The sequence below is a fragment of the Antechinus flavipes genome, chromosome 2 (assembly GCF_016432865.1).
Source record: "Antechinus flavipes isolate AdamAnt ecotype Samford, QLD, Australia chromosome 2, AdamAnt_v2, whole genome shotgun sequence".
In the NCBI taxonomy this organism is placed as follows: Eukaryota; Metazoa; Chordata; class Mammalia; order Dasyuromorphia; family Dasyuridae; genus Antechinus; species Antechinus flavipes.
Genome location: NC_067399.1, coordinates 592638852 through 592666109, shown reverse-complemented (window position 1 = coordinate 592666109; position 27258 = coordinate 592638852). Strand labels below are relative to the sequence as shown.

Sequence of the window (27258 nt, the reverse complement as noted above, 5' to 3'; positions counted from 1 at the left end):
TTTAAATATTTTACACTCACCCTTTAAATTCTATGAAATGACCTGTCTCTAAACTTATTCCCATGCATCCAACAAGTTTATTTGAATAAACATTTTGAGAAATGTATATATAGAATTCTTCCTCTTTAGATTAAAATATGAAGGACAGTGTTAATATAACAAGCAGATTATATTTGGTACTTATGATATATTGAAAAAAAATCTTAGGTCTTGGAAGTTTAGCCTTTTTTGGACTTTTTCCAATTTGAAGATTCCAGGGACTATATCTAATATCTTCAAAAATTCAAAATAAGGATTTTTTTTCTACTATTAAATGATAAATAAGATTGTGAACTTCATTTCTTCACCAGGTCATTGGTACTATTGAGTAATGAAAAAATAAATACACAAATAAAGCAGAAATATATAGAAAAATAAAAGGCAGAGAAAATAAATAGAATAAATAAATTTTCAGTAATTAAAAGTTGACACACTTGGGAATATACCTACCAAGACAAATCAGGAACTACATGACTATAATTATAAGACACATTTTATACAAATAAAGTCAGATTTAAATAATTTATACAAATAAAATCAGACTTAAATAAATAAATAATAAATAATTCATAGGTGGGAAGAGTCAAAATAATAAAAATGTCAATTCTATTTAAACTTCTCTACTTATTCAAAGCCATCCCAATTAAATTATCAAAAATTATTTTACTGAGCTAAAAAAATAACAAAATTTATTTGGAAGAACAAAAGATCAAGAATATCAAAGAAATTAGTGAAAAAATGTAAAGGAAGGAAGTTTAGCAATACCAAATCTTAAACTATATGATAAGGTAGTAATTATCAAAATTGCATGGTACTGGCTAAGAAGTAGAAAGGTGGATCAATGGAACAAAACAGATATACAATACAAAGTACTAAATAATTATAGTAAACTTGTGTTTGACAAAAGTGAAGATTTAAGTTTTTGGAACAAGAATTCACTATTTTGTAAAAAAACAAAACAAAACAAAAAACTGTTGGGAAATTGGAAAGCAATCTAGCAGAAATGGGGTATGGAGCAATATCTTACATTATTTACCAAGATATGGTCAAATGGAGACATAATCTTATTTAGGGAGAGATCATAAGAAAATTAGAAAAAAATGGAACATATTACCGATGAAATTTATGGATGGGAGAAGAAATTTCAATGCCTCCTGATCAAAAATAGAAAATAATAATGGCTGAAAATATTTTTTAAAGATGAAAACTTCTCAACTAAAACATGTTTTAGAAAGAAGATATAAAACATGCCATAAATTTTATTAAATATGACTTGTAACCTTTCCCTAAAAACTCAAAATTATTTCCTTACCTTATTGACTATTGTCTATTTGAAGCTAATGAGATTCAAATAATGCCTAGATTGTAATTATCAAAAATGCTATAAGGATTAAAATTGTTCTTGATCAAAAGCAAATTTTTCTAAGTCCTTTAATCTAATATAACTAGAGTAGTTTGTATTTAAACCCAATATTATAATTCATAATTTTTCATTTTAAAATTGATAAATGCTAATAAACTACATATGAAATAGGACAGCTTATTTGAAAAATATATATTAATGGATTAAATATACCTCACATATTCAAAGGAGTTGATACACATTGGGAATATACACTGAACTACTTTTAACTCTTTCTTGAAGTATTAGAAACTGTAGAAAGCAGAAAACTATTTTATTCATTCTTGCAGTCTGTTTTTTTTTCCTGACCTCTTTGAACATAAAAGTTATGTTTTTAATATACCATTTTATTATTTTTGTAAATCAAGCATATGTAATTTTCCATTCAACATATAAGGAGCTTTTAAAAAATATGATGATAGTACTATAAAATGTGAAATGGCCTAAGAAATATTAGATAACAATAAAATACTAATTAACTATTATCATCATTTCTTTGTGGAAGAATTACCTTATATCACAAAGACATCTGATTGGCACTGGTATAGAACTAACAAATACAGAGAGTTTCCTGGAATGCATTTTGAAATAGATAAGTATATCTGGGACAAATAATATCTCCCTGGCAATGGGAACTCAGACAGGTTCCTGCAATGAGCTATCTACCATAGTCTAGGTCTGAATATAATATTGTATCTCTGTATCTATAGGAATTGACAGCTATTAACTCTTACAGATTTTTATGTGAACTTAGAAAGGAAAAAAAAAAGTAGGTTGTCTGGATCTTGAATGAATACATATATTTTATGAAGTGACATTTTTTTCAATTAAGGCAGTACTTGAAATGGTTTTAATAATTTATAAAGCTCTTTTAATGAACTCAATTAAAAAAATCATATTACTCTGTAGCAACAACATATACTTTTATTGATACCTCAAACTAAATCACTTAGAAGAGTTTTACCTAAAATTTGATTGTTACTAGGGATCTGAATATGTGATAATGAACATAAATTCTATTTTAGTTTACTAGTATTTTGTCTTCCCTAGTTTGAAAGGATAGCTTAGTAACAATAATAGTTTTTTCTTAAAGTTTAAGCATGAAATGCTAAAACTCACATGATTTATACTCAATAAATAATGGAATATACTTATCTCAAATCATTACATTATTCTCATAGGAAAATATACATTATCTGAATAACTTTAAAAAATAAGTATACTTCATTTAATATTTTATAGTTCATTAATAAAAATGATAGAATTGTAAGAGCATATTATGTAAGCAGATAATTTCACATAGTATAGATTATCTGAACAATTTACTAAATTAGTTGGATCTCAACCATTGAAGGGCATACAAGTACATTTAACCATCTCTCTAAAGACAATACTGATTAAAGGATCAAGAAAGATTAATGGGATATGAGTACATATCCTCCATTCAATAGGGTTAAAATTCAGGCAACAGTAAAAGCCATCCAAAGATGATTGTTGACTTGTAGAACATGAATCTCTCAGATTAATATCCACTGTACACACTGAATTTGGTGCAGACTAAACATACATTTTAAAAATCTGGCAAAGATGAAATAAAACAGGGAATTTGCAGTTAGGAAATACTTTTAGACTTCAGTGAAATGCTTTTCATACTTTTAAAGATAGAGAAAAGATCATGTGCCACTGCATGGCCACTGCAATAAAAAAAAAAAATCACCATCTATAAAAAGTCAATTTTTTTACTTGAAGTTTGATTATAATATCACACATATTAAGTGCTCAGTCAATTAGAAATAGATATCCTTTTAATTTCTTTTAAAACTTTAAACGGTTCAAATATGAATGACAGTCCATCCTCAGATTACTCAGAAGAATTAAAAAAAGTATCAGAAAAACTATTACAAGAAAAAATGCAAATGCTTTTATGTATCAAAGTAGGATTTCATAGATAATAATATTCAAAATGTGATAAATGTACCTGATATTCCAAAAACTACATCCCAAGGTGAACTGATGGGCTGTTCCTCTCCTTTTGCTCCACCCTCTTTGTCTGTGCCTTGTATTCCAATGCCAGCCACAGTGCTCACCATTTCAGTTTCTAGGTCAATCTAGAAAAAATTAAGTTTGTGACTTATGGTTCAAGATATTTTACATTTTTCCTCTGGGTATGAGAATCTCAAAAGAATATGTAGACAGAATGGTACTCTCAGTGTTATATGCAGGCATCTAGGTGGTATAACAGATAGAATGATGAAAATGGAGTCAGAAAGACTTGAGTTCAAATTTATTTTTAGAAATTTATAAATTATATGACCCTGGGTATTAACTTCTGTCTGGCACAGTTTCCTTGATTGTAAAATGGGGATCTCAAGGGCATCTATCTCACAGAGTTGTGATGATGACCAAATGAAATATTTGTAAAGCCCTCATCAGTACCTGACAAATAGTAGACAGTTAATAAATGCTTGTTTTTTTCTCCTTCCAAAAAAAAAAAAAAAAAGTATAATTAGTTACAAGGCTTCTATTGTTTGACTAAGACTACAATGATGCTCTGTATCTCTTCTATCCCCCTCCCATTACTCAGGTAATGGAGCTTAAAACCTTCAAAGTCAAATGTTCTCAAATTTAAAAAATATTTTAATAACTGTATTTAGGAATAATTGGCTTTCTTTGTAATCATATTATTTTATTTTATACTTTAAAAACATTATTCTGAGAAGGGGCCCATAAGCTTCATCAGACCACCAAAGGAATTCATGACATACAAAAAGTTAAGGATGCTTTAGTATCAGTATTTAAGAAGAAATTAAGATTTAGAAACTTATTTTAAGTCAAAAGACTTAGTTCCTGTTAAAGACTGTTACACATTAAAATATACACAGTTAATTCTATTCAGAAAGCATTAAAACTTTCAATTTCATTTTATTTCATAAAATGAAAATTCAATATTCTATGTTACAAAAAAATCTTATTTCCTATTTTTTTCCCGAGCTATTTTTAAAAAAGCTTTTAAAATTCTCTTCTTAAATGCTTATGGGGATAATAAAGTAAACTATAAAAACATCTTGTTAATATACATTGATTCAAGGAATAATAATGCTCTTCCTTTTATTTTTACCTATTATAGTTTCTAAACCAATACAGAGAATAGGAAAAGCATCAAAAAGCTATAACTTGTTATTAGTGTTCTATTAACTTGTTCTTCAAAATCAAGTGGTATATGCAGACATAGTATAATTAATGCTGTAGCAACTATTAAGTTCTAAAGCAGAAATGGCCTATGGAGAAACTTTGAAATGGGAAGAGTCTTATAAAAATTACAGATATCTGAGACCCTGAAATTCAAATTCCACAAAGTCCTGCTCTTAAGCTCTACTACTGCATGGCAACAAATCAGAAATACAAAGTTTTTGAAGACTAAGGCAGCAGAGCACAAAACCTAGTAGACTCTGTTGTGCTCCAAAAGCATAGGGTATAGTTCTATGCAAATTACGTCTTGCTTTCCAAAGACTAGAATAGTTAAGTAGGGAGAGGATTATTAATTGGTGAGTTCTTTAACTATGGCACACAATGAAAATAAAAAGACAAAATGGGCCTTGGCTTAAGGCCCTTAAGCTTCTATAACCCCTTTTTACTTCTGCTGTGATAGTGACGGAAGAAAGAAAATGGAACAGAAGATGCTAAATATTGCAGTTTTTAGTCTCTAAATAAATAGCAACTTAGCTACTGCTACTCTAAATGTGAGATCTTTCCAGGAAACATTGAGTGGACATCTTACTATAATAATTGAATCATCAGTTTTGCACTTTCACTCTAAATTAATCAAGCAAACCACAAGCATGTATTAAACACCTACTCGTGGAATAACCGGTGTAGGAATTTCAGACCTACAGCTATCTTCTGAAACTTCCAAGCAGGGACACCTCACTTTGTTTTTGGGGTCAGAGCCACACTTATTCCTGCCTAGGACCTATAACCATTTGCTTCCTGGAATGCAACCTGCTATATGCAGGTCTACTCTTAGGCTTGCCCTGGATCTCTGACCTTGAACTAAGTAGTCAGTAATGGAGTTGCCAGTTTTCACCTGTTCCAACATGGGGTTGAGATAACCCAGTCCGAGCCTGGGACCTGGTCTGGCCTTATAGCCTGGTCCTCTTTCAGTTACTGAGCAAAGGAATAGCCTACACAGCATAATCCCAGATGAACCTCCATCTCTAGTGTCCATAAGATCTCTTTGTCTCCTTAAGTGAACCTGAATTTGAAAAATGACTCATTCTAATTTTTTCTTGGGTTTTTTGTTCAGGATTTCTAACATATTTATGAATCTTTTTGGAGAAAGCATACAGGAGCTAAGCCATACTTCTTCTATCTCTATTCTATAATCCTGGCTTTAATGATCTTCATTAGTTCTAATTTGGCCTTCTAAAATTATGTAAAATAATTTTAATTTCTTATTCAAATCCTATCCCTACAAATATTCTCTTTTCCAAGCTAACATTACCAAATTAATTCAGTTATTCATCATGACATGGCTTGCAGACCTTTGTTATGGTTTGTCAATGTTCCTTTTAAAAATGGGAAGCCTTGAAGTGAACACGATCAGATGAAGTCTAAATAGATTACACCACAGTGGAATTATTCTCACATATATGGAACTGACAGGGACACACTTAAAATTCATATTCATTTCTTCAAATTTCAAATAATAAAACAGCAAGTAGGACAAAAGATAGACTTATAAAGGATATTTAAACTGGCATGTAATAATTAAAAAACTGAAAAATTACCTTTCTTATCAAGTGATTTTCTGTGTCAGCTATATATATGATGTTATTCTTTATGGCTACACCTTGAGGAGAATTGAAAGTTGACTCTAAAAATGTTCCATCTTTTCTTCCACTGTTAGGACCTAAAATAGAAAATAAGTCAGTTAATAAAATTTTTCTCCTCAAAACATGACCAAGATGAAAGGGAAATAATCTCAATTTTTTTTTTAATTTTGGGAGATTAGAACATACTTGTAACTTATTTCTAGATTTCTCAAAATTGTCTCTATAATGATGTATACTTAAGTGCAACATGATAAATTTTTAAGTGGTTTTGACTGTGCCTTGTTCTCTTAAAAATCTAATTATCTATTAAAATACTGAAAGAGAGTCAGTTTCTCAGTATAGACTCAGAGGCTATTAGATTTTGCTATAGGGTGCTTAAAAATTTAAGCAATGCTCCTTTCCTATTTCACAAAAGTCCTATTCCATTGGTGTGGAGGTGATCCTGAATTCCAAAAGATCATACCAAAATAGTGCAAGTTTTGGCAAATCTTACTAAACTGTGGAAGCTCTAAAGAGTAGCTGAACAATAAACATAGTCCATTACCTGGAATCTAGTCTTGCTAAGTTTGGAGAGAACTATTACCAGAAAGTTGAGCAGATGATAAACATAGAAACTCAAGATGTGGAAAAATTGTAATTTTCATTGTTGGGAGATTTAAATCAACAAAACTGTCAATCATTTGAGTTATTATATTTGGGGTAAAAATTATTTACCCAAATGAATAGTTAAAAAAGATAATTTTCTGTTTTATCTATTTTTCTCTTATTTTTAAAAATTGAAATTGTAATGCACGTAATTGTAAAGCTTTTCATTTCAATGAATATTATAAATAATAAATATAATGGAATCTGACTTCAATGATATTTTTCAATTACCTTTTGTTCTGCTATAAATCAAGAGATTTTGCTTATGAATTATTCTTCATTTTTATATTTCTTTAAGCTTATGAAATATCAAAATTATTTTATCTCATTTCTTAATGTTATTTCCTCTCAAAACAAGGTTTTTAAAAAAATTAATTAAAATTATCTTTTTTTCTGACTTTGATACAAACATAGAAAGTTCATTCACAAGGAACTTTTAAAAAGAAATCTTTTGTAAGCATTCCCGAGTTTTCATCTTATTGTTTTACATTACATACACATTTTCAAGGTAACTTATCAGATCTACTTCTTACAAAATAAAAGAATAAATCTCCAGATGATGACAATTACTTTTTGCTTTCCTTATAATAAAAATAAATTTTGTATTTGAGGAAGAAAAAAAATAATGAAAGAAGCTATTTCTTTTTTTTCTTTTTTGCTAAGGTAATTGAGGTTAGATGACTTGCCTAGGCTCACACAGCTGGTAAGTGTTAAGTGTCTGAGACCAGATTTGAGCTCGGGTTCTCCTGACTTCAGGGCTGATACTCTATCCACTGCGCCACCTAGCCGCCCCAAAAAACTATCTCTTAAGAGCATAGACCAAATGGTTCTGTTCTCATGTTCCTAATTCAGCTGGGCTTTTGCCCTGACTACTATGTTCTATGGATGACACTGCTACTCTAGGATCATAGAATAAATGCTTCAAGGCTTACATTGGATCATTTTTTCTACTTAGCAATAGATCCCTAATTTTCACATATGTAGAGTTGGGGTACTATGTAATGTATTTTGAAAACTGTTTTGAAACTTTTTGATTCAAGTTATGAAGCAGATATTATTGTTCTGAATATCAACCAACTGCTAAACTGGAATTATTAAGCCCTATCTGTTTTTATATGAATTGAAACTGAAGAAAGAATGACCAAAGTGAAAGCGATTACATTGTTCTATTATAACAAAATATTCATGGAATGGATAAAAATGTTTGCTACACTATTTAATAGTTTAATTATGTGGTCAGCTGACAAATGTATAAAATGAGCAAATGCTTAGTTAATTTATTATTAGTAACAATGGAAAAAAAAACTGTTTCCTTTGACTGACAGAATTAACAATTCCTTGTTAAAGGAAAAAAAAAGATAACAATCAACAAGCATTTATTAAGTACCTAATATGTGCAAAACAGTGTTAATTATTTAAATTTTCTACACCTTATAATCTAAATATGAAGTTCCAAATTCCATTACAACTTTCTAACAAGATAAAACATTATTTCAATAGAATACTAAGGATATCAAGATAGAACTTAAATTGCCTCTGCTCTGGGGGTTTTACATTTTATCAAGGGACCTAAGCATATACATAGACAAATAAAAACAAGGTAATGAGGACAGTAAGGCACCTGTAGCTGGAGGGATAATGAAAACGCTCTTGTAGAAAGTGATGCTTTTTCTTTTTCTTTCTCATTTTTTTTCTTTTTGATCTGATTTTTCTTGTGTAGCATGATAAATGTAGAAATGTTTAGATGAATTGCACATGTTTAATCTATAATGGATTATTTGCTCTCTAGGGGATGTAGAAGGAAGGTAGGGAGAAAAATTTGGAACACAAGGTTCTATGAGGAGGCCATCTAGCCCAATCTCAATTTCTTTTATATATGAGGAAACTGAGGCCCAGGAAAGATTAAGTGATTTGCTTAAGATCTCAAAGGTTCTAAGGGCCAGAGAAGGGATTTGAACCCACATATTCTGATATGGTTTTTCAAATGTACCATGATAGTTTTCTGGCAGAAAATAAGTTAAACTTGCATTTCACAAAAATCCTACAATCTATTAAGCAATGAAATTCTATGTAAATTAAATGGGTTTTACTTTGTAAGAATTCCTTCTAAAACTTATAATCTAAATATGAAATTCCAGATTCCATTATAATTGTTTTAATAAGATAAAAGTTATTTTAATAGAAAAGTGAAATAGTTTCTATATATATACACTGTTTTTTATTTTCAGGGTCAAATGACTTGTCTCAGTCACATGGCTAACGTCTAAAGTCATATATGAACTCAGGTCCTCTGTTAACTGCAGGGCCAGTGCTCTATTCACTAAGCCACGTACCTGCCCCGATGTATTTCTATAAATGAACAAAATTGTTTTTGGAAACCATGTCATCACTGTATATTTCAGTGATAAAATTATGAATAAATTTTAAATGTAAATGGATTTTAATAATGACCAAACAATCTCACCACATTGATGCTGCAGTATTCACCATCTTCCTTTAAACTCATGATAGACCAGATTAATTTCATGTGGGAGAAGCTTGGAATTATTTTTATTCATAATTTTCATTTTCAATCATCTCACTTTCACAATTTGCATCATAAAAATATGTTACACATAATATTTTAAGCAGATTTTACCTCCAATGCTGTGCTGGATTTGTCCATTCTTGCTGACAACCAAAATTCTGTGATGTCCAGTGTCGGCTATCACTAACCTGTCAGTCACATCATCTACTGCTACTTTGCCAGGAAAAAGTAAAGGAGAGGATGGCAAAGAATCTCTATAGAGCTTTATTCCAATTTTATTATCTTTAATTTGTCCTCTGTCTTTATAGTATTTTAAAGCTATTGAAGTAAATAAAAACAATTTTTCTCTGTGCCCCTCTCCAACTAAAGAAAAAATTATGTTTCCACGGGGTCCAAGTATGACCAAAGTTGGCCAACAGGAAACTTCCAGTTCTTGCCAAAGGAAAGCATCAGCATCATTAACCACAGGATGGGTGATGTTATAGCGAAGAACGGCACTTTTAATGTTATCCAAAACCTTTTCATTTGGAAATTTAGCTGAATGAACACCAATAATAAGAAGTCCATCTGAAAAGTGTAAAAAGAAAAAAAAAACTTTATACATATTATATTGTATGAATACAATCACACTTTTAAAAGGACCAATGTTTTACTGAGTGAAAAAAACATTATTAGTTAAAATCAGAAATTACATAAAAGGAGAGATATATCTATTGATGTTGAATTAATGTTTTTAACCAAATTAAAATGTACATACAAATCATCATTTTTTTATGTGTAGAAAAACTCTTTATATATGCTATGAGTACACATAATAAAAATTATTATTCTATGAAAAAAGCAATCTAAGCAGATAAAGGACTTACTTCTTTTAGGCCATTAATATTAATTATGTGGAAATGTTATAGGAAATACTACAAGAAAAAGTCTCACTCAATGTTAAAATCTTATTTGTAATATGCCCTTTATATGGCATTGGAAATGCCATAATTCTCTGAAAAGTCAAGAATAATTTTGGATTATGTAAATATATCTTGTTCCAAAAATGATTAAAATATCCTTTTTATTTTTCAGAAGGGTTTTGAAATTTCTTCTCTATTTAAGAAATTTTTAACTCCCTTGGAAACTAGTAGAAAAACACATTCTTTATACAACTCAAACTTAGAAGGGTCTTATTTTGAATTTATTACCATTTTATCTTCTTTTAAAATTTCAATTCACCAACCTCTGTACCCTCCAAGCATTATAAATGAGTAAAATTTATTTGAACATGATGTTTCTTGAAACAAACCTTTGAATTTGTTTTGACCATCATGATAACTAAAACATACTTTTCTTTAGATAAGTCAGCTGAGGAAAAAAACCCTTAGGAATAGAGCTTCCTATTATGTAATCAGTATAGTATGTCAACTAAGCACAGAGGAAAATTAAAAAAAAAAGTTGGGAGATACTAGCCTGGATTCATTGAATGTGTAATACATCTTTGTATATGTTTTAATACTATCCTTTCAATGAATATTTATTGGAAAAATTCTGAAGTACATTTTTTTTTAAACCACACAATTCTTGGGTATGAAAATACTTGTTTAAAAACTTTTTAAAATTTGAAATTACTTCATTTTTTAAATTGGTACTTGGAAATCTAACCATCATTAAAGAATTAGCTCCACAAGCACTTTGCTTTTTGTAGATCAAGAAAGACCATTAAAAAATACTTCCATTCACAGAGCTAATGCTACTTAGGCTTTGGTTATAATAGAACCCCATTAAACATCTGGTTTAAAAATATTAAAATATATGTTATCTCAGCTATCCCTCTAGTTTAAAACCAAAATGAAAAAAATTCTACTTAAAATCTCAATAACAAATCATATGAATACAATAAGTTATTTCTTTAAATTTAGGAAAGTTTTTTGTCAATTAAAGAAAAAAATCTAAAATCTTAACACTTCAAATTTCTTAAAATCTTGAAAATAATTCATAATTATATATATATATGTATCTCACATATACAATCAATAAATTTTTTTTGGTGAGAGCAAAAATCTTAAATGATTCATATTTTGTTCAAAATGATTCTATTCTCCATCCTAACTGAGATGATTAGAATAACATAGATAAGTACATACATAAATATTTAGTCACATTGTTCCAGTATAGGATTTCCAATGAATATCACTTTGGATATAAGTCTCTAAATTTTTTTTTTCATTTCAGCAAGAAATAACGTGTCCTTTACTAACAGAGAACAAGCTTTGTTTTGAAACTAGAAATATAATTCTACTTAGAGAAAATTTAAAAATATAGTTTTAAAAATGTAAGTGAAAGCCTTCATAATGATTGAACGCTTCAAAGAAAAAAATCCTCTATTATTTCTTTTCATTCATTACAGATGAGAAAGACTGAGATTCTACAGAAAATTCTAATGATCAGAAAATATAGTTATCATCAACTTTATTATATCTGACATTCAGAGTAGATGTGACATTTTCATTTGTCTTTGTATAAGTTTAATGCAAAATTAAAATGCACTTTTATACTTCTACCATTAAAAAAACTTTAGAAGTTTATTCTCTTGTTTCAAGTACTTGTTTGCTGAATATTAAAAATTCCTAAGGAAATTGATTTTCTGTACTGAAGTGCAAGACTTTACTTATTTATTTATACATTTGAATTTCTTAAAAGATTTAGTCCAATGCTTGAGTCTGTCAAAATTCTTTTGGCTCCTTCAGCTGATGTTAATTGCAAATCTGATGAGCACACTACCTAAGTCATCATCCAAGTCTTATTTTTATCTTAAATTAGAACATATTGTAGAGCTAGTCAACTAATTAATGGACCATAGAATATGAAAGCATATGAATTATTATGCCAAAATTTCTATTTGCTTAGAAAACATTCTAATAATATTTCTAATCATTTCATAAGCAAGTCATGAATTTCAAAAGAAAAAAAAATAAAGTCAATTGTAAAATAAGCAAAATATTTTAAAATATTATTAAAGCTGAATATTATACAAATAAAAGTATCAGGAGAAAATATTGTCTTGTCTAAAGTTTTATGCTAGCAATGTTGTAGGCATAAATTTATTAATGTTTTAAAAAAATTGTACTGAGATTTTTTTCCAAGAGAGTTTTGACAGTAATTAAAATAATAAATACCTGAGTTAAAATAAGAAATTAATTTGTTTTATATTATAGAAAGTATCATTTGGTTTGAAAATCATTTGGTTTTTCTAAATAGAAACTTTATCCCTAAACTTGAAATTCATAATAAGAATATATACTTTTTGGACATATTTTTTAGAACTAACATTGACCTTGAAATTAAGGGACTAAGTACCTTAATAACATAAATAATAAATTCTCAATACAATTCTTTTGTATCATGCAACCAACGCACAATAATAACCCCCGCATAACGAATTTGTTCCAAAAGCCTGTTTCCACTTTTAATTCAGGACAATGAGAATATGCAAATACCTAAACTGGCATAGGGTAACTATAATAAATGGGGGTGGGGAAGTAAAACAAGAAAGCCATTTTCAGGAAGCTAAGGTAGGAAAAGACATATTTATGAGCACATCATTAACTTTTTGATGTTAATCTGATAGAAGTCAACCAACTTCTTGCACAAATCATGTCTTGTGTTGCTATAAACAATATTTTTGATACTTTGCTACATTTGTGAGTTTTTGAATTAAGAAACATAAGATCACTTTAAATAAAATGCAAACTCTTTGAGGGGAGATATTTTCTCACTTCTGCATTTTTAGATCCAGTTTCTAGCACAGTACTGACATATGTGGGGAGATGTGAACACGCATATGCATGTGAGTGCTTAGACAATGTTAGTTGGCTGATAATGCAATTTCTCTAAAGCAATCCAGTCCACTCTCTCTCTCTCTCTCTAGTTAATGCTGGGTCCAGGCATGACGGGAAAGAACACTTTTGTGATTTATGTCTTTTTGTTTGATTTACCCTCCCTTGATATTTGATAATGAGAAGATGACTGCAAAATTCTTTGGTTATAACTATCAAGTGATCTTGTACAATCTTAACATATGTTCAGAAACAGATAGGTTTTTGGACAACTTCTGGAGAGCCACTTTGTTATGGGTAAAATACTTTTTTGTAACCAACAAATTGTAAGCATAGTTGGATTTTCTATTCTCTATACTTTTCAGTCAATTGTGAGAAAATTAAGATTTGCAAAGTTCTTTCTATACATTATCTCATTTGATCCTCATAAGGTAGGTAGGTCCTCATGAGGTGGGTAGGTAGATATAGAAATGAGAGGGAGATGATTTGAATCCTAAGTAAATGTAATTTCTCCTACCCTATGTTATCTCAGAATGCTAGATTGAATGAAGAATTGATCTGATTTAGATGTTCTTAATAGCAGAAAACTAGTGGCTAAAGAATATCACTTGAGTTGGCCTGGAAACCATTGTCAGAGTCAGATTATAGATGCAGATTGAATTGCAATAGGAGACTGAGGGAAGATGGAACCATGGAGCAATCAAATGGCCTTTTTTTTGGCTTCAAATCCTTCTTACTATGTGACTTTGAGCATAGCTCTTAGCCCATTCACCTTCAAAAAGAAAATAAAGTATTCATTCCCTAGTAACTCCAAGTTATTGAATAGAAAAAGCAATATCGCAATAAGAATCGAATACCTGAGTTCTAGTTCAGATCTGCTTTTCCAGTCATTTACTTGCTCTAAAGCTCACTTTTCTTAGTATAAATAGGGATATGGTGATCTGCCCTGACTCCCTTACAGGGCTATTCTGAGGTTCAAATGAGACAACATATGCAAGAGCTCTCTGAAAACCATACAATGTTACATAAATTTAAGTGAGTGTTATTATCAATGACCTGAGAGACCATTTAGTTCAGTTCCCTCATTTTATAAATGAGAAAACTAAAGTGAGATGATTTCTCTCTTTCACCTGTTCTTTCCCTCCTCAAAATTACCTTGTGTTTGTATATGTATTTGTTGTCTCTTTTAATAGACTGTAAACTCCTTGAGGATAAGACTAGGCACCCTTAATGTCTAGGTACTTAATAAATGCTTGCTTAATAATAACAGCTAACATTTATAGAGCCCATATATGTGCCACTTTGCTACAATTATCATCTCATTTGATCCTTACCATACTTCTGGGAGCAAGTGCTATTATCATCTTCAATTTACAGATGAGAAAACTTGAGGAAAAAAGAACTGCCCAGGGTCACATAGCTAATAAGGGTCTAAGGCCACATTTGAACTCAAGTCTTCTTAACTCCAATCCAGTGCCCTGTGACATAAATGCCGTACTAAGACTGCTTAAGATTCTCATCCTGTACCATGGCTTCAAGATATGACGGTGGTACATGGTCTGGGGGCATGGATATCAGGAGGGCAGACACCATGAAGTAACACTTGCCCTAAGTGTCTAAAATAATTTATTTATACTATGCGTGTTTCTTCAGGAAGCCTTCTCTTACTCTTTGGAGTCCTACTGAAATGATGTCCTCTCTGGAACTCTTAAACTTCTAATTATGTGATATGATAGGAAGAACCCTGGATTTTGAGCCAGGAAGACCTGAACTTGCCTCCAGCTCTCACATTAATTTTTTGATCTTGATAAGTTGCTTTTTTTTTTTATTTCCTCATATATAAAAAGGGGGAAAATGAAATCTATATTACCCCATGCTTCAATCATTTTGAGGATCAAATGAGAATATATTTAACTTACTTCAGCACTTCAGGGACCAAACTCCCTACACAAATACCTGTCATCTGCCTTTCTACAACTTAATAGAGGGTCTTTATAAACTGCAGAGGCTACAAAACAAACAAAATCCCATCAACTGGTACCGGATGTTCTGGTGATATGCCTCTTGAATTATGCTAGGCCAGTTCTTGGACAAAAAATAGTCTATCACCTGTGCCATACTTAAAATCTTTTTGGCTTGGGAAGATTTGCCAAACTTATGTCCCACTGACATAGGAGGGAGGAAAAAGTTTGGTCCACTCTAACAAAAGGGGCACTTAAGATATGTAACAATTGCACTACAGGTAAAAAGATGGGTAGTAAGAGGTGATGGAGGAATCCTGGAAAGAGGCAAGAGTTATTTTTAGGCAGATAACAAAATAAAATTGCACCAGTTTTTAAAAAGGTACAAAGAGAAATGCAAATGTTTGAGCGGTGGGCCTAGAAATAAGTAGAAAATTGATCTTCCAAATATGAGACAACAAGATCCAGATAATCTATGGAATATTACATCAATATTCCCATGTGAAAAACAATTTTAATTCACTTGTCATCATCATGATCAATTGAGCACTTTATATTAGATTATTTATTCAACTTGTCTATAACTTTGTATTTTTAGTCATGCAGTCAGTTCTTTTTTCCTGGAATACCTTTCCTTATATTTAAATTTTATTTTTTTCTTCAAAGTCCAGCTTTGATTCTTCATTCTTAAATTCTACTTCCATTAAATCTACCTTGACCACAGTGATTTCTACTGAGTGATGCAGGACTTCAATCTATACTGCACATTTGAAATTCAGCATTTGGAATGACTTACATATAGTTTCCAATAAACTGACTGATACCTAAGGTCTTCAAGAAATTAATCAACCACACATTTTACCAAATGTTGTTTTCATCACTGGGTATGTGGAGGAAGAATATAAAAGTATCAGACACTGACCTTTTCCTCAAGCTTATAATTCCCTCAAGTGAGGAAACAAAACTGAACCATGACCATGATACTTTGATTAACAAATCTTTTGGGAACAGATACTCTTATAAAATTTTCTCAGTGATGGGTCAAATAATGGTTAAAGTTGAAGAGGAAGTTATAGTGTGCCTCACTGACAAACACAGACTCCTAGAATCTGAAAGGTCTAATCAGAAAAGTATCACCCAATTTTCTGCTTACTCACTGGACTGTGGCTGACTTAATAATGTAGGGAACCAGCTCCTACCTCTCCTGTAAGGAAATTATGATCTATGCTAAAGTAAGGTTAAGAGGAAGGAATCAATTTGTTAAAAATATCATGGAGGACCTCTGTTAATAGATCCTCTCTAATTGGTAAAGTCCTCTAAATTTTCCTGTTTGAAGATGGAATTGAGCAGTTTGCACTGAGCCCCAAACTGTCAAGCCCTCAAAATTATTTCAACCCTCAAAATTTAACTTACTAATACCCAGTCAAGTGGATGAAGAATTCCTTTTGTCCACACTATCACATGAAACTAGATGGACAACACAGAAGATTTATTCTATTAAAAGGAAAAAAAAATCCCCCAAAACACCAAACTCCTTTTTGTCCTTATACTTCCTTCCTCCTACTTTCAAACTTCAAACTTATGGCTCTCTCTTTAAGACACTGTATTCTTGGATACTTTCTCAAATACTGAAAACTACCTGACCCATGATGTAGGGGAAGAATTAAGGCACTTTCCTGGATCCTCAAAGCTACTTTTAACTTGTGTCATTATCACCATTGTCATGCTATTCTTCCAGTTCTTAAATATTCTCATCTGTGATGAACTGAATCTAAATTTCACTTAAGCCACTAGAGAGACCACACTTTAGATTTCACCATCACTCCTAAATGGGCTTTCCTAAATTGAAAATCCCCTCCTTAATCATAATCTTCTCCATCTGTCTTCCTAATTTGTTCTTCACCCTCACTATAATCTCTATCCCAATAATCTTCCTTGACCAGTCCATTAACCCTTATTTAGCCTCTTCATATACTTCACCTTATAGTTGACCATATCCATTATACAGTATGCCATTATCTGCCCTTGTATGTCTTGCCCCCATGTCCTTCAACCATTCAGATATCATCAAATCCCAATTCTGAGTTACCTCCATCATCTAAATTTTCCATTCTTACTCAATTGTTAAAATGAGACTGGAGAAAGTCACATGCAGCTGCCAACTCAGAAAGTTCATGAAAAACTTATGTTTCTGAATCTCAACTGGATCTTTGTTACTACATGGAAATTCTTTTAACTCTTTCCTGACATTGAAACTCATCACAGTGGCCATTCCAAATGATCTCCAATCACAAACTTTAGCATTCATTTTCCTGCTGCTAATTAGGACTTGGCTCCCTACTTTAAAAATTAAGGCCTATGGGCTCCTTCATCCGCTCCTGATCCTTATCCTTTCAGGGTTTTGTGTTGTCACCATCCTCAAACTACCTTCCAATTACTTCCATCAATATAATGTATTATCTAATAGAATGGAAGCACTCTACCAACAAGGATTGTTTTTTGTCTTTGTATTCCCAGTACCTAATTTAGTGACCTATATAGGTGATAAAATAAATCTTATTGAATTAAATCTTTATATATTTTAATTATCATCACAATATGCATTATGCAAGATAAGGAATAAGGATACAAAAATTAAGACAAATGCTTAACAGAAGGAAAGGGTAAGATGAAAGACAGATTAAAGGAGGGACTGGTCTTAAGCAAAACAAACTCTAAGGATGCATGCATAAAAATATTTATAGCAGTTTACTGAGGGGGTATCCATCACAAAAGAAATGACAGAACAAGTTGTGTATTTGAATGAATGCATGCTGTAAAAAAAAAAAAAATGACAAAGGATGGTTTCAGAGAAATCTGGAAAGACTTCAAAATGTACAAGTAAAGAATAAGGTGGGCAGAATCCACCTCTGATGAACACAATGACCAATTATGATTCCAGAAGACTCAAAATGGACATACTATCTAATCACTGGTCAAGAAATTTTTTGCAAGTTTAGTAATTAATCTAGTCAAATATTTTCAATAAAAATACTTGCATAAAGAAGAATGGGTTTATGGAAGAATATGGGTAATGGAGATAACACAAGAATTTGACAAAAATTATATAAGATTTTTTTATTTAAAAATAAGTTGATGTCTTTTGTTTTTTATGTTATTGTGAAATAAATATTTTCCCCCTTCCAAAGAACCCTCCCATCATAAATAATATTTTTAAAACAAAAAAGGGGAAAAAATCAGTATGTATCTTCAATACATTGAAAAAAGTATTAAAATATTTTTAATATACAATTGTGGATATCCCACGCTGCAAGGGGATGAGGTAAGATGTCTTCTATTTCTTCTTTCAATCCTTGTTTGCTCTTTATAAATTCTCAATATTCACTTTTGACTTTTTGTGGTTTGGTCTACATTACTGTGGTCATAATGTATATTGTTCTGTTAGCTCTGCTTACTTTAATCTATATCATTTCATGCAAATCTTTTCATGCTTCTTTGTATTCATCACATTCATCATTTCTTGCCCCATAATATTATTTGTGTAACAAAATATGCCATTTCCTGATTGATGGGCGTCTACTTTTTTTCCTCCAATCGTTTGCTACCATAATACATTTGATTTTAACTGTATTGTCAGTTTAAAGTATTGTATAAGCTGGCTAAATTTTATATAACATTTCAACTTTCCTATTTTAGGTACCTGTTTTTAGAGTTCTAAAAAACTGAAACGGCATGTAATTATTTAAGAAAATAAAGAAAATATGCTCCTGAAAAATCAAATTTTAAGGATTATTCTATTTTTCTATATAAATGAACTGACTTTTCATTCATAAACTACAAATAAGTTGCTTTTGGAAAAGTGGGGTCTGGAAACTGATGAGCCATCCTATGAAGTGGTTTCTACCAACTCAAAATGTTATAGGAGTAGCAAGAGAAAAGATTATTCCTGTGATAGGGAGGCAGAGAAGTACAGAATATGTCATCATTGTCCTATCTTTCTTCTTTTCTATAGCTGAAACAATAATTAGAAAAATAATTCTTATTTCCTCCAACTATTAAAGGCAAAGCGGAAAAGAGAAACAGATTAGTGAGAAAGAAGAACAGTAAGTGAGAGGAGAAAGATATGGCAATGCATCCAATATTCTGGGTTAATGGGACTGATCGAGGCCTCTTTTAACCAATTCAGAACAGGACTTACAAGAAAAGGCACTGGTACCATGGCATTTTTTCACAACTGTACTCTAGGAAAGGACTTGCATTACTCAAATCTTTGCCTCCTCCCTACAAAACCTCTCTATATTTTAGAAATATATTATATTAAAATATCTATACCTTGTTTTATATATTTAACAAAAATGTTTGTCATGTTGTTTTACTATATATAGATACCTATATTCACTCAGTAGTAGTAAAAGTATTTATTCCATATTAGCATTCAAACTTTTATTCCATAGCATTTAAAAAAAAATCATTCATTTGGCAATTAATCATTTTTCCCAACCAAAATGCAAGTTGCTTTAGTTACATTTTGTTAAATCTAGCTAATTTAAACTCACAGATATAAATGCTTTGCAAAACCCTTTTAAAAAGGAGGCTCTTAATTTATTTGCCAAAAAGAGATTTGCTTTTATAAAAACAGGAATAAACTGCATTTAGTAAACTATTTTTTGCTCTATCAATGGTTGACAAGTTAATTGTGGGAATTAGGAAATTATATAGAATCATTATATCCTTACAAAAAACATTGTTTGAGGGTGACTGGATAGCATAAAAAAGTAGGTACAGGTCAGTTTGCTACAAATACTTGTTGAATTATTATAAATTAGAGCAGTTAACACAAGCAACTTAAAAAAATCTTTCAACATTAGAACCATCCAATACTATAATTTGGTAGCTAGCTAGGTCTCTTAAAATTTATAAATTTCCTTTTATCCTCACAGTAAAGATGATTGTGATTAATTCCTGTAAGAGTATGTACATGGTTTTAAAGCTTTATTTTTTAGAGAAGGAAGGTTAGTTATAAAATTAATGCTTGTTCAGGCTATTTTTGAATTAATAAGTACTTTCTCACACAGCTGACCATTTTTGGCTTACTGATAACATGGACTGAATATCCACCGGAATTTTAAATAGTCTACGGAATGCCACTTCAAGAACAGAAATAGTACCACTGCAGATAAGAACAGTCATATCAGATAATGATGTGAAAAGGCATTTTGATCCAAAGAAAACAGAATTTATTTAGTAAAAACCCAAAGAAGTTACATATGATAAACTTTAGGTGTAACTGCTTCTCTTAATATAAATTTATAATCTTCTCATCATTAGAAATAGAACTATTATACTTTCCTGCTAGAGGCATTTTAGTTTCTGTGCCATCTTACTGAAATACTGAGAGGAAGTGAGCCTATATATATTTAATGCTTCAAATATAAGAGTAGGTATTGGAACAAAGAGGAATACTGTGATCCAGGTATTGAACTCAAAAAAGAAAAATCTGAGAGCTAGGAGATAATTAGGGCCAGATATAGAGAAAGTGATATTGTTCAGAGCTTCTTAAACTTTTTCTACTCTCACTTCTTTTTTGTCTGAGAAATTTTTATATGACCGTGGTTAAACAGATATATAAAATAGGTATACAAACCAAATATCTATTGATAACAAACCACAATTTCACAACCCCTATATTCAGTTACAAGATTCCATACAGGGTCACAAACCACAGTTTTAAGAAGCTGGGATAGAGTTGAAGTGAATGTTAAAAGAAAAATGGTTCAAAAGTAGCAGCAAAGAATAAAAGCTGCTCATCCTTCCTGGACCCACATGTCAAGATATATGAGAGAAGTTTTACACAATACTATAGAATGGTGTAACTAAGTACAAGATGGAAAGAATGTGATGCTTGAGATGAAAGAAGGTTTATTAAAATGAGAACGGAGCACATTGGAAAGAGTGTTAAGGAAGGGGTGGGGGTCTGGAGCAAACAACCTAGAAATTTGAGGAGGATAGAATATAGGGTTGGAATGGGTAGTCCTAATATAAAAAGGGAAATTCATTGACTCTGAACCACAAAGATTAGTTAATAAACAATTTGTAATTCTTTTGAAAACTTATTCACATCCTTTGATCACTTCTCTACTGATCAATGGCTTTTGGTCTTATATATTTCTATTAGTTGTCTTCATAACTTGGATGACTGAACCCTTATAAGAGATATCTGATACAAAGATTTTTTTTCTCCAATTAAGCATTTTCCTTCTTACTTTAAATGTATTAATTTGTATGTGTGTGTCTGTGGTTTGTATATTTTTGTTCACAAAAACGGTCCCCCTTGCCTTCAACACATTTCTTTCTTACTACCTTCTCTGAGTTCTTCTCTTTCTTAAAGGTGCAGAAGTGGCATCATGTTCTGCAAAGCCTTTCCTGAACCCCAAACTAGTAATGCTCTTCCTCCCAAACCATCTTGTATTTAGCTTCTTTGTGCGTTTATTAAGTAACTTTATTGTTTTGCAGTATATATTTTTATATGTATTTGTTCTTTCCTCCATTAGAATGTAAGCTCAATGAGCAGAAAGTATTTCATTCTTGGCATTCATAATAATACCACTGTCTATAACAATGTTGATTACATTTATTGCTACTGTTCAGTTGTTTTCAGTCATATCTAATTTCATTCTCCTACTTGGGGTTTTCTTGGCAAAGACACTAGAGTATCATTTCCTTCTCGAGCTCATTTTATAAATGAGGAAACTGAGGTAAATGGGGTACAATGAATTTCCTTGAGTCACATAGCTATTAAGTGTCTGAATCCAGATCTGAATTCAGGAAGATGAATGTTCCTGACTCCGGGATCAGCATTCTATCCACTATGCACTTAGCTATACATATTGGTTACATAGTAGATCCTTAATCCTATAGACTGACTTTCTTTTTCATGTAATCAAAATTATCTATTTTATCCATTACTTTTTCCCCTTGTTTGGCAAGGAATTTATCTTATAGTACTTTAGGGCAACATGTACACATATAAATACAAAATATGTACAAAATAAACAGAAGATATTGTGATGGGGAGACATTAGGAGCTAGTGAGACACAGGGCAGAGTGGGAGGAAGAGAAGATCAGGAAAGATCTCATCTATTAGATAGCATAAGCTAAGCCTTGTAAAATCAAGGATTCTAAGTGGCAGAGGTAAGAAAGGATGCATTCCATTGGCTAGGAATATGATTTGCTTCTCTTCTAATTTTTCATTTTTAATATTCAGGTCACTTATACATTTTGAATTTGTTAAGGAATATGGTAGAATAACTGCTTTCTAGTTCTAATCTAAATCTAAATTACTTCACTTAATAATTTATACTTTTAGGCTAAATCAAATACTGAGTTAACTGAATTTCATTATTTCTGATTCTCCCTTATCTAGTCTATTCCACAAATACAGATTAAGGAACAAAATATTTGTAAAATATCTAGCAAACAGCCAATGACTACTTGCAAGTTGGTGTTTTAAGATATAATTAATAGAGGTAATTTTTTTTTGATATTTTTATTGTGCAAATATATTTGCTTAAAAACAATTACGGTATAAACTGAATTCCTTGAATAGCCAAATAAAATTATGATTTTAACACATGAAGGACTAAGAAGTGGTTTGAATAAGCATTAATTATCAGTTATCCTTTAAACAAAAGTTTATTTTAAATTCTTCAAGAAACATATCTTCCCACCTATTTTTGCAAAGTATAGTGATGACTACATATTCCAAAATGATATGAAATCAATATATAAGCAGTTCCTAATTGTTTCTGCCAATCCTCATCTTTTCTCCTCTAAACTTTTAAGATGTCATTCATTTTTATGTAAATTGGACTTTCCAGAGATAATGCTTTCTTAAGTATTATAAACTTCCTTTTTTTCTTTCTTCTCTTTAGTTAAATAAAAACTATTTGAATCAATTAGTCAGGCTACTATATACCTGACACTAAACACTAAATTCAAGTGAAATAATCCTTTCCCTCAAGGAACTTACAGTTAAGGTAGGAAAGGGGTACATTCTGGGCATAAGAAACAGTCTATACAATTACAGGAATAAAAAACACTCAGTGGGCTAAAGGGACAACCTGTTTGCAAATGCACAAAGGCAGGAATGGACTGTCAATTGTAAGGAATAGCAAGAAGGTCAGTTTGGATATCAAGTATTCAAAAGAGAATAATGAAAACATTTTGAAAGGTAGGTTGTATCTAAGTTGCAAAGAGCTTTAAATGTCAGAGGAGTTTGTTTTTGATCCTGGAGGTAATAGGGAACCCCATTAAAAATAAATTAGAATTTTTTCTCTGAAATTATCTTTTTATCAATCAAGAAGCCAATGACGGAAGAAAAATCTGAAAGTAGAGGTTTAAAATAAACAATTCCTAGGTATTATTCTGGCATTGGGGGGTTGGGGGGGAAGGAGGGGAGGGATTTCTTATATATTCAATATATATAATACTATGTAATAGGTATTCATAAAAATGATCCTTCAGGAACCATAAAATTCTCAATCACCGAAGAAAGATCAAAATTACATTCTATAATGAATTATTGACTTTTAGAATTGGAAGAGCCCTTAGAAATCACTTAATCCAATCCCCATTTTATAGATGACAGAATCATCCCAAAGTCATAAATCTATAATATCATAGTCAAAAGTACAACTCAGTCTTCTAATTGGGGTCCAAAATTCTTTCCATTATTGTTAATTTACAAACCATAATAAATTGCAATTCTCTATCATCTAACTAATTCAATTAATTTAAGTTTTATTGTACCTGCTACTTTTCCTTTTGGTACATTCCCTCCAACTTTCCTACTCCTCATAATCTTCCTTTACTCCATTCTGTGAGGTTTTCTCAAATATTTTGCATGTTGTTTAATATCTATTTACATGCTAGGGAAGATCACCACACTGGGAAATACTGGGTTTCACAAAACACATTTTATATATGGCTGTGACCAAAGAAAAGGTAACTGTTATAATATTTTATAGTATTTACAATCTGAGCCAAATTATATTTAAGTAGGCAACAATAACACTGAATTAAAAATTGTACCATAATGTAGTCAAGAACAAAAGTTATAAGTGGTTTTTTAAATTTAAAAACATTTAAAAATAAGTTTGAGCATATAGTAGGAAAACAAAAGCTATACTGATCTTGGAATCATTTGCAATTATAAGGTAGGATGAAATGATGCTCTAAAATGTTGGTCCTCTTATTAGACGGATCACAGTAATTAAACTTAACCCTTTATGAAAAGTTTTAATAAGAATATGGAGTGCTCTCTTTAGATTAGCAGAGATCAAAAATTACTTCAAGAATCATTGAAGTCTTGCCAAATGTTTAGTCATCCACAAATAAATGACTCAACTATACTTCCTTTACACTTGCCAGGAAATTTTCTTAGTAGCTAACTGAAATACAATACCTTTATCAGTGTATTTGTGTTCTAATGCATGAAGATCAGGTAACAGGTGGATGCAGTTGATGCAGCAGTAAGTAAAGAAATCCAGGACTACTACTTTTCCACAAAGATCCTTATAGACAGAAATGGAACCCTCTGTATTCAGCCATTCTAATCCTGAAATTAATATAAAAGAATTTTTAGTTGTAATATAAATAGATAATTCAACTAAAACAGTAAAGAAAAAATAAAATGGTCTTTAAAATAATTTTAGTACAACAGGCCAAAAATTTTAAGAGGCAACTCAAATTTCTGATTTAAGGCATGTTCAACTGAGATGCATCTGTTTATGGTTTTGTATGGATTTTTGTACATATCTATATTAGGTGTAGACTCTGTGAGCAAAGACTGTTTCACTTCTGACTTTGTATCCTGAGCTCCTAAAACATAATTACCATACACAATAAATGTGTTTGATTAAAAAGCTTTTGCTACCAAGAAACATAAAAATGTGTATATGTCATTCCACAAGAAAATACAAACTTGGTAGGAACAGGGATTGTTTCATTTTTGTTCACATTTCACTAGTACTTGGCTAGCACAGAGTCCAGCACATTGATTAATAAAAGGTTGTTCCTCTTATTAGACGGATCACAGTAATTAAACTTAACCCTTTATGAAAAGTTTTAATAAGAATATGGAGTGCTCTCTTTAGATTAGCAGAGATCAAAAATTACTTCAAGAATCATTGAAGTCTTGCCAAATGTTTAGTCATCCACAAATAAATGACTCAACTATACTTCCTTTACACTTGCCAGGAAATTTTCTTAGTAGCTAACTGAAATACAATACCTTTATCAGTGTATTTGTGTTCTAATGCATGAAGATCAGGTAACAGGTGGATGCAGTTGATGCAGCAGTAAGTAAAGAAATCCAGGACTACTACTTTTCCACAAAGATCCTTATAGACAGAAATGGAACCCTCTGTATTCAGCCATTCTAATCCTGAAATTAATATAAAAGAATTTTTAGTTGTAATATAAATAGATAATTCAACTAAAACAGTAAAGAAAAAATAAAATGGTCTTTAAAATAATTTTAGTACAACAGGCCAAAAATTTTAAGAGGCAACTCAAATTTCTGATTTAAGGCATGTTCAACTGAGATGCATCTGTTTATGGTTTTGTATGGATTTTTGTACATATCTATATTAGGTGTAGACTCTGTGAGCAAAGACTGTTTCACTTCTGACTTTGTATCCTGAGCTCCTAAAACATAATTACCATACACAATAAATGTGTTTGATTAAAAAGCTTTTGCTACCAAGAAACATAAAAATGTGTATATGTCATTCCACAAGAAAATACAAACTTGGTAGGAACAGGGATTGTTTCATTTTTGTTCACATTTCACTAGTACTTGGCTAGCACAGAGTCCAGCACATTGATTAATAAAAGGTTGTTAACTTCTCTTTCAAGCAAAGCAAGAGCTGGGTAACTTCCTACAGAAAAAAGAAGGGGAAGTGGTATGGTAAGGACTTGAGGGAAGGAAAAATTTCAAATAGTCACTTCCAAGAGTAAGATAAGGGAGCCAATCAAAGGAGTCCACCAAACTTAAAAGTAGTTCAATATCATAGCAAGAATCCAGTTGAGACAGATAACAAAACTTGTGTGAGGGAGGATAGTAGCAGAGAAGGCTGGAGGTGGAGAAACCCATGGTATATATACATATATACATATATGTATGTATGTAGAGAGAGAGAGTATGAATGATGAAAGAGGGATAAAAGATACATGAAAAGAGACCAGTATAAGGTTGAATTGGTTGGTCACAGGAGCAAGATCGTGAAGGAAATAAATATCAAAGCAAGCATAATAAAATGAGGAAAAAATGAGGTTTAGAAGGACTAGAAGTCATACAAAGGGAGGAGGAAAAAACATAACAGGGTAAGAGTACGGCAATAAGAAAAAAATGAAGACAGGAAGTTTCAAAGTTCAAGATAAAAGAGGCAGGAGAACATGAATTAGAAAATGGTGAGACCTTACTTCAAAGTCCGATTCTTTTTGTGCAGCAAAATAACTGTATGGACATGTATACATATATTGTATTTAACATATTCTTTATCATATTTAACATGTATTGGTCTACCTGCCATCTGGGGGAGGGGGCAGAGGGAAGGAGGGGGAAAATTGGAACGAAAGATTTTGCAACTGTCAACGCTGAAAAATTACCTATATATATATATATATATATATATATATATATATATATATATATATATATATATATATATATATATCTTATAAATAAAAAGCTATAAGGAAAAGAAACCATTAAAAAAAATTCAAGGAAAAAAAGAAAATTATATGATCACTTTAATATATATTTAAAATAGCAAGTTGTACATAATAGATTTGTAATTCCATGTGTAATCATCTTTTTAATTATATTATATTATGAAAATGCTTGCTTTATACTATAAATTAAAAATAAAATAAATACATGTGGAAAAACAAACATTTATGATGGGAAAAAAAAAAAGAAAATGGTGAGACTTAAGATATAATTACCTCTGCTGATGGCTAAGTTAA

The 27258-nt window shown here is 30.9% G+C and overlaps 1 protein-coding gene across 2 annotated transcripts in view; it reads right to left on the bottom strand.

Annotated features, from left to right (window-relative positions):
• Window positions 1–27258, bottom strand: part of NHLRC2 (NHL repeat containing 2) — a 66370-nt gene that overhangs the window by 33539 nt on the left and 5573 nt on the right. Inside the window, exons 2-5 of one of the 2 annotated variants that reach the window (XM_051981471.1) lie at window positions 25520–25672; window positions 9557–10012; window positions 6229–6350; window positions 3420–3549 (exon numbers count right to left, since the gene is read on the bottom strand). In XM_051981471.1, coding sequence (XP_051837431.1) covers window positions 3420–3549; window positions 6229–6350; window positions 9557–10012; window positions 25520–25672 — 861 coding nt within the window. Of the gene's footprint in view, window positions 1–3419; window positions 3550–6228; window positions 6351–9556; window positions 10013–24691; window positions 24845–25519; window positions 25673–27258 lie in introns of both variants that reach the window. The other variant, XM_051981472.1, reaches the window with a different exon arrangement.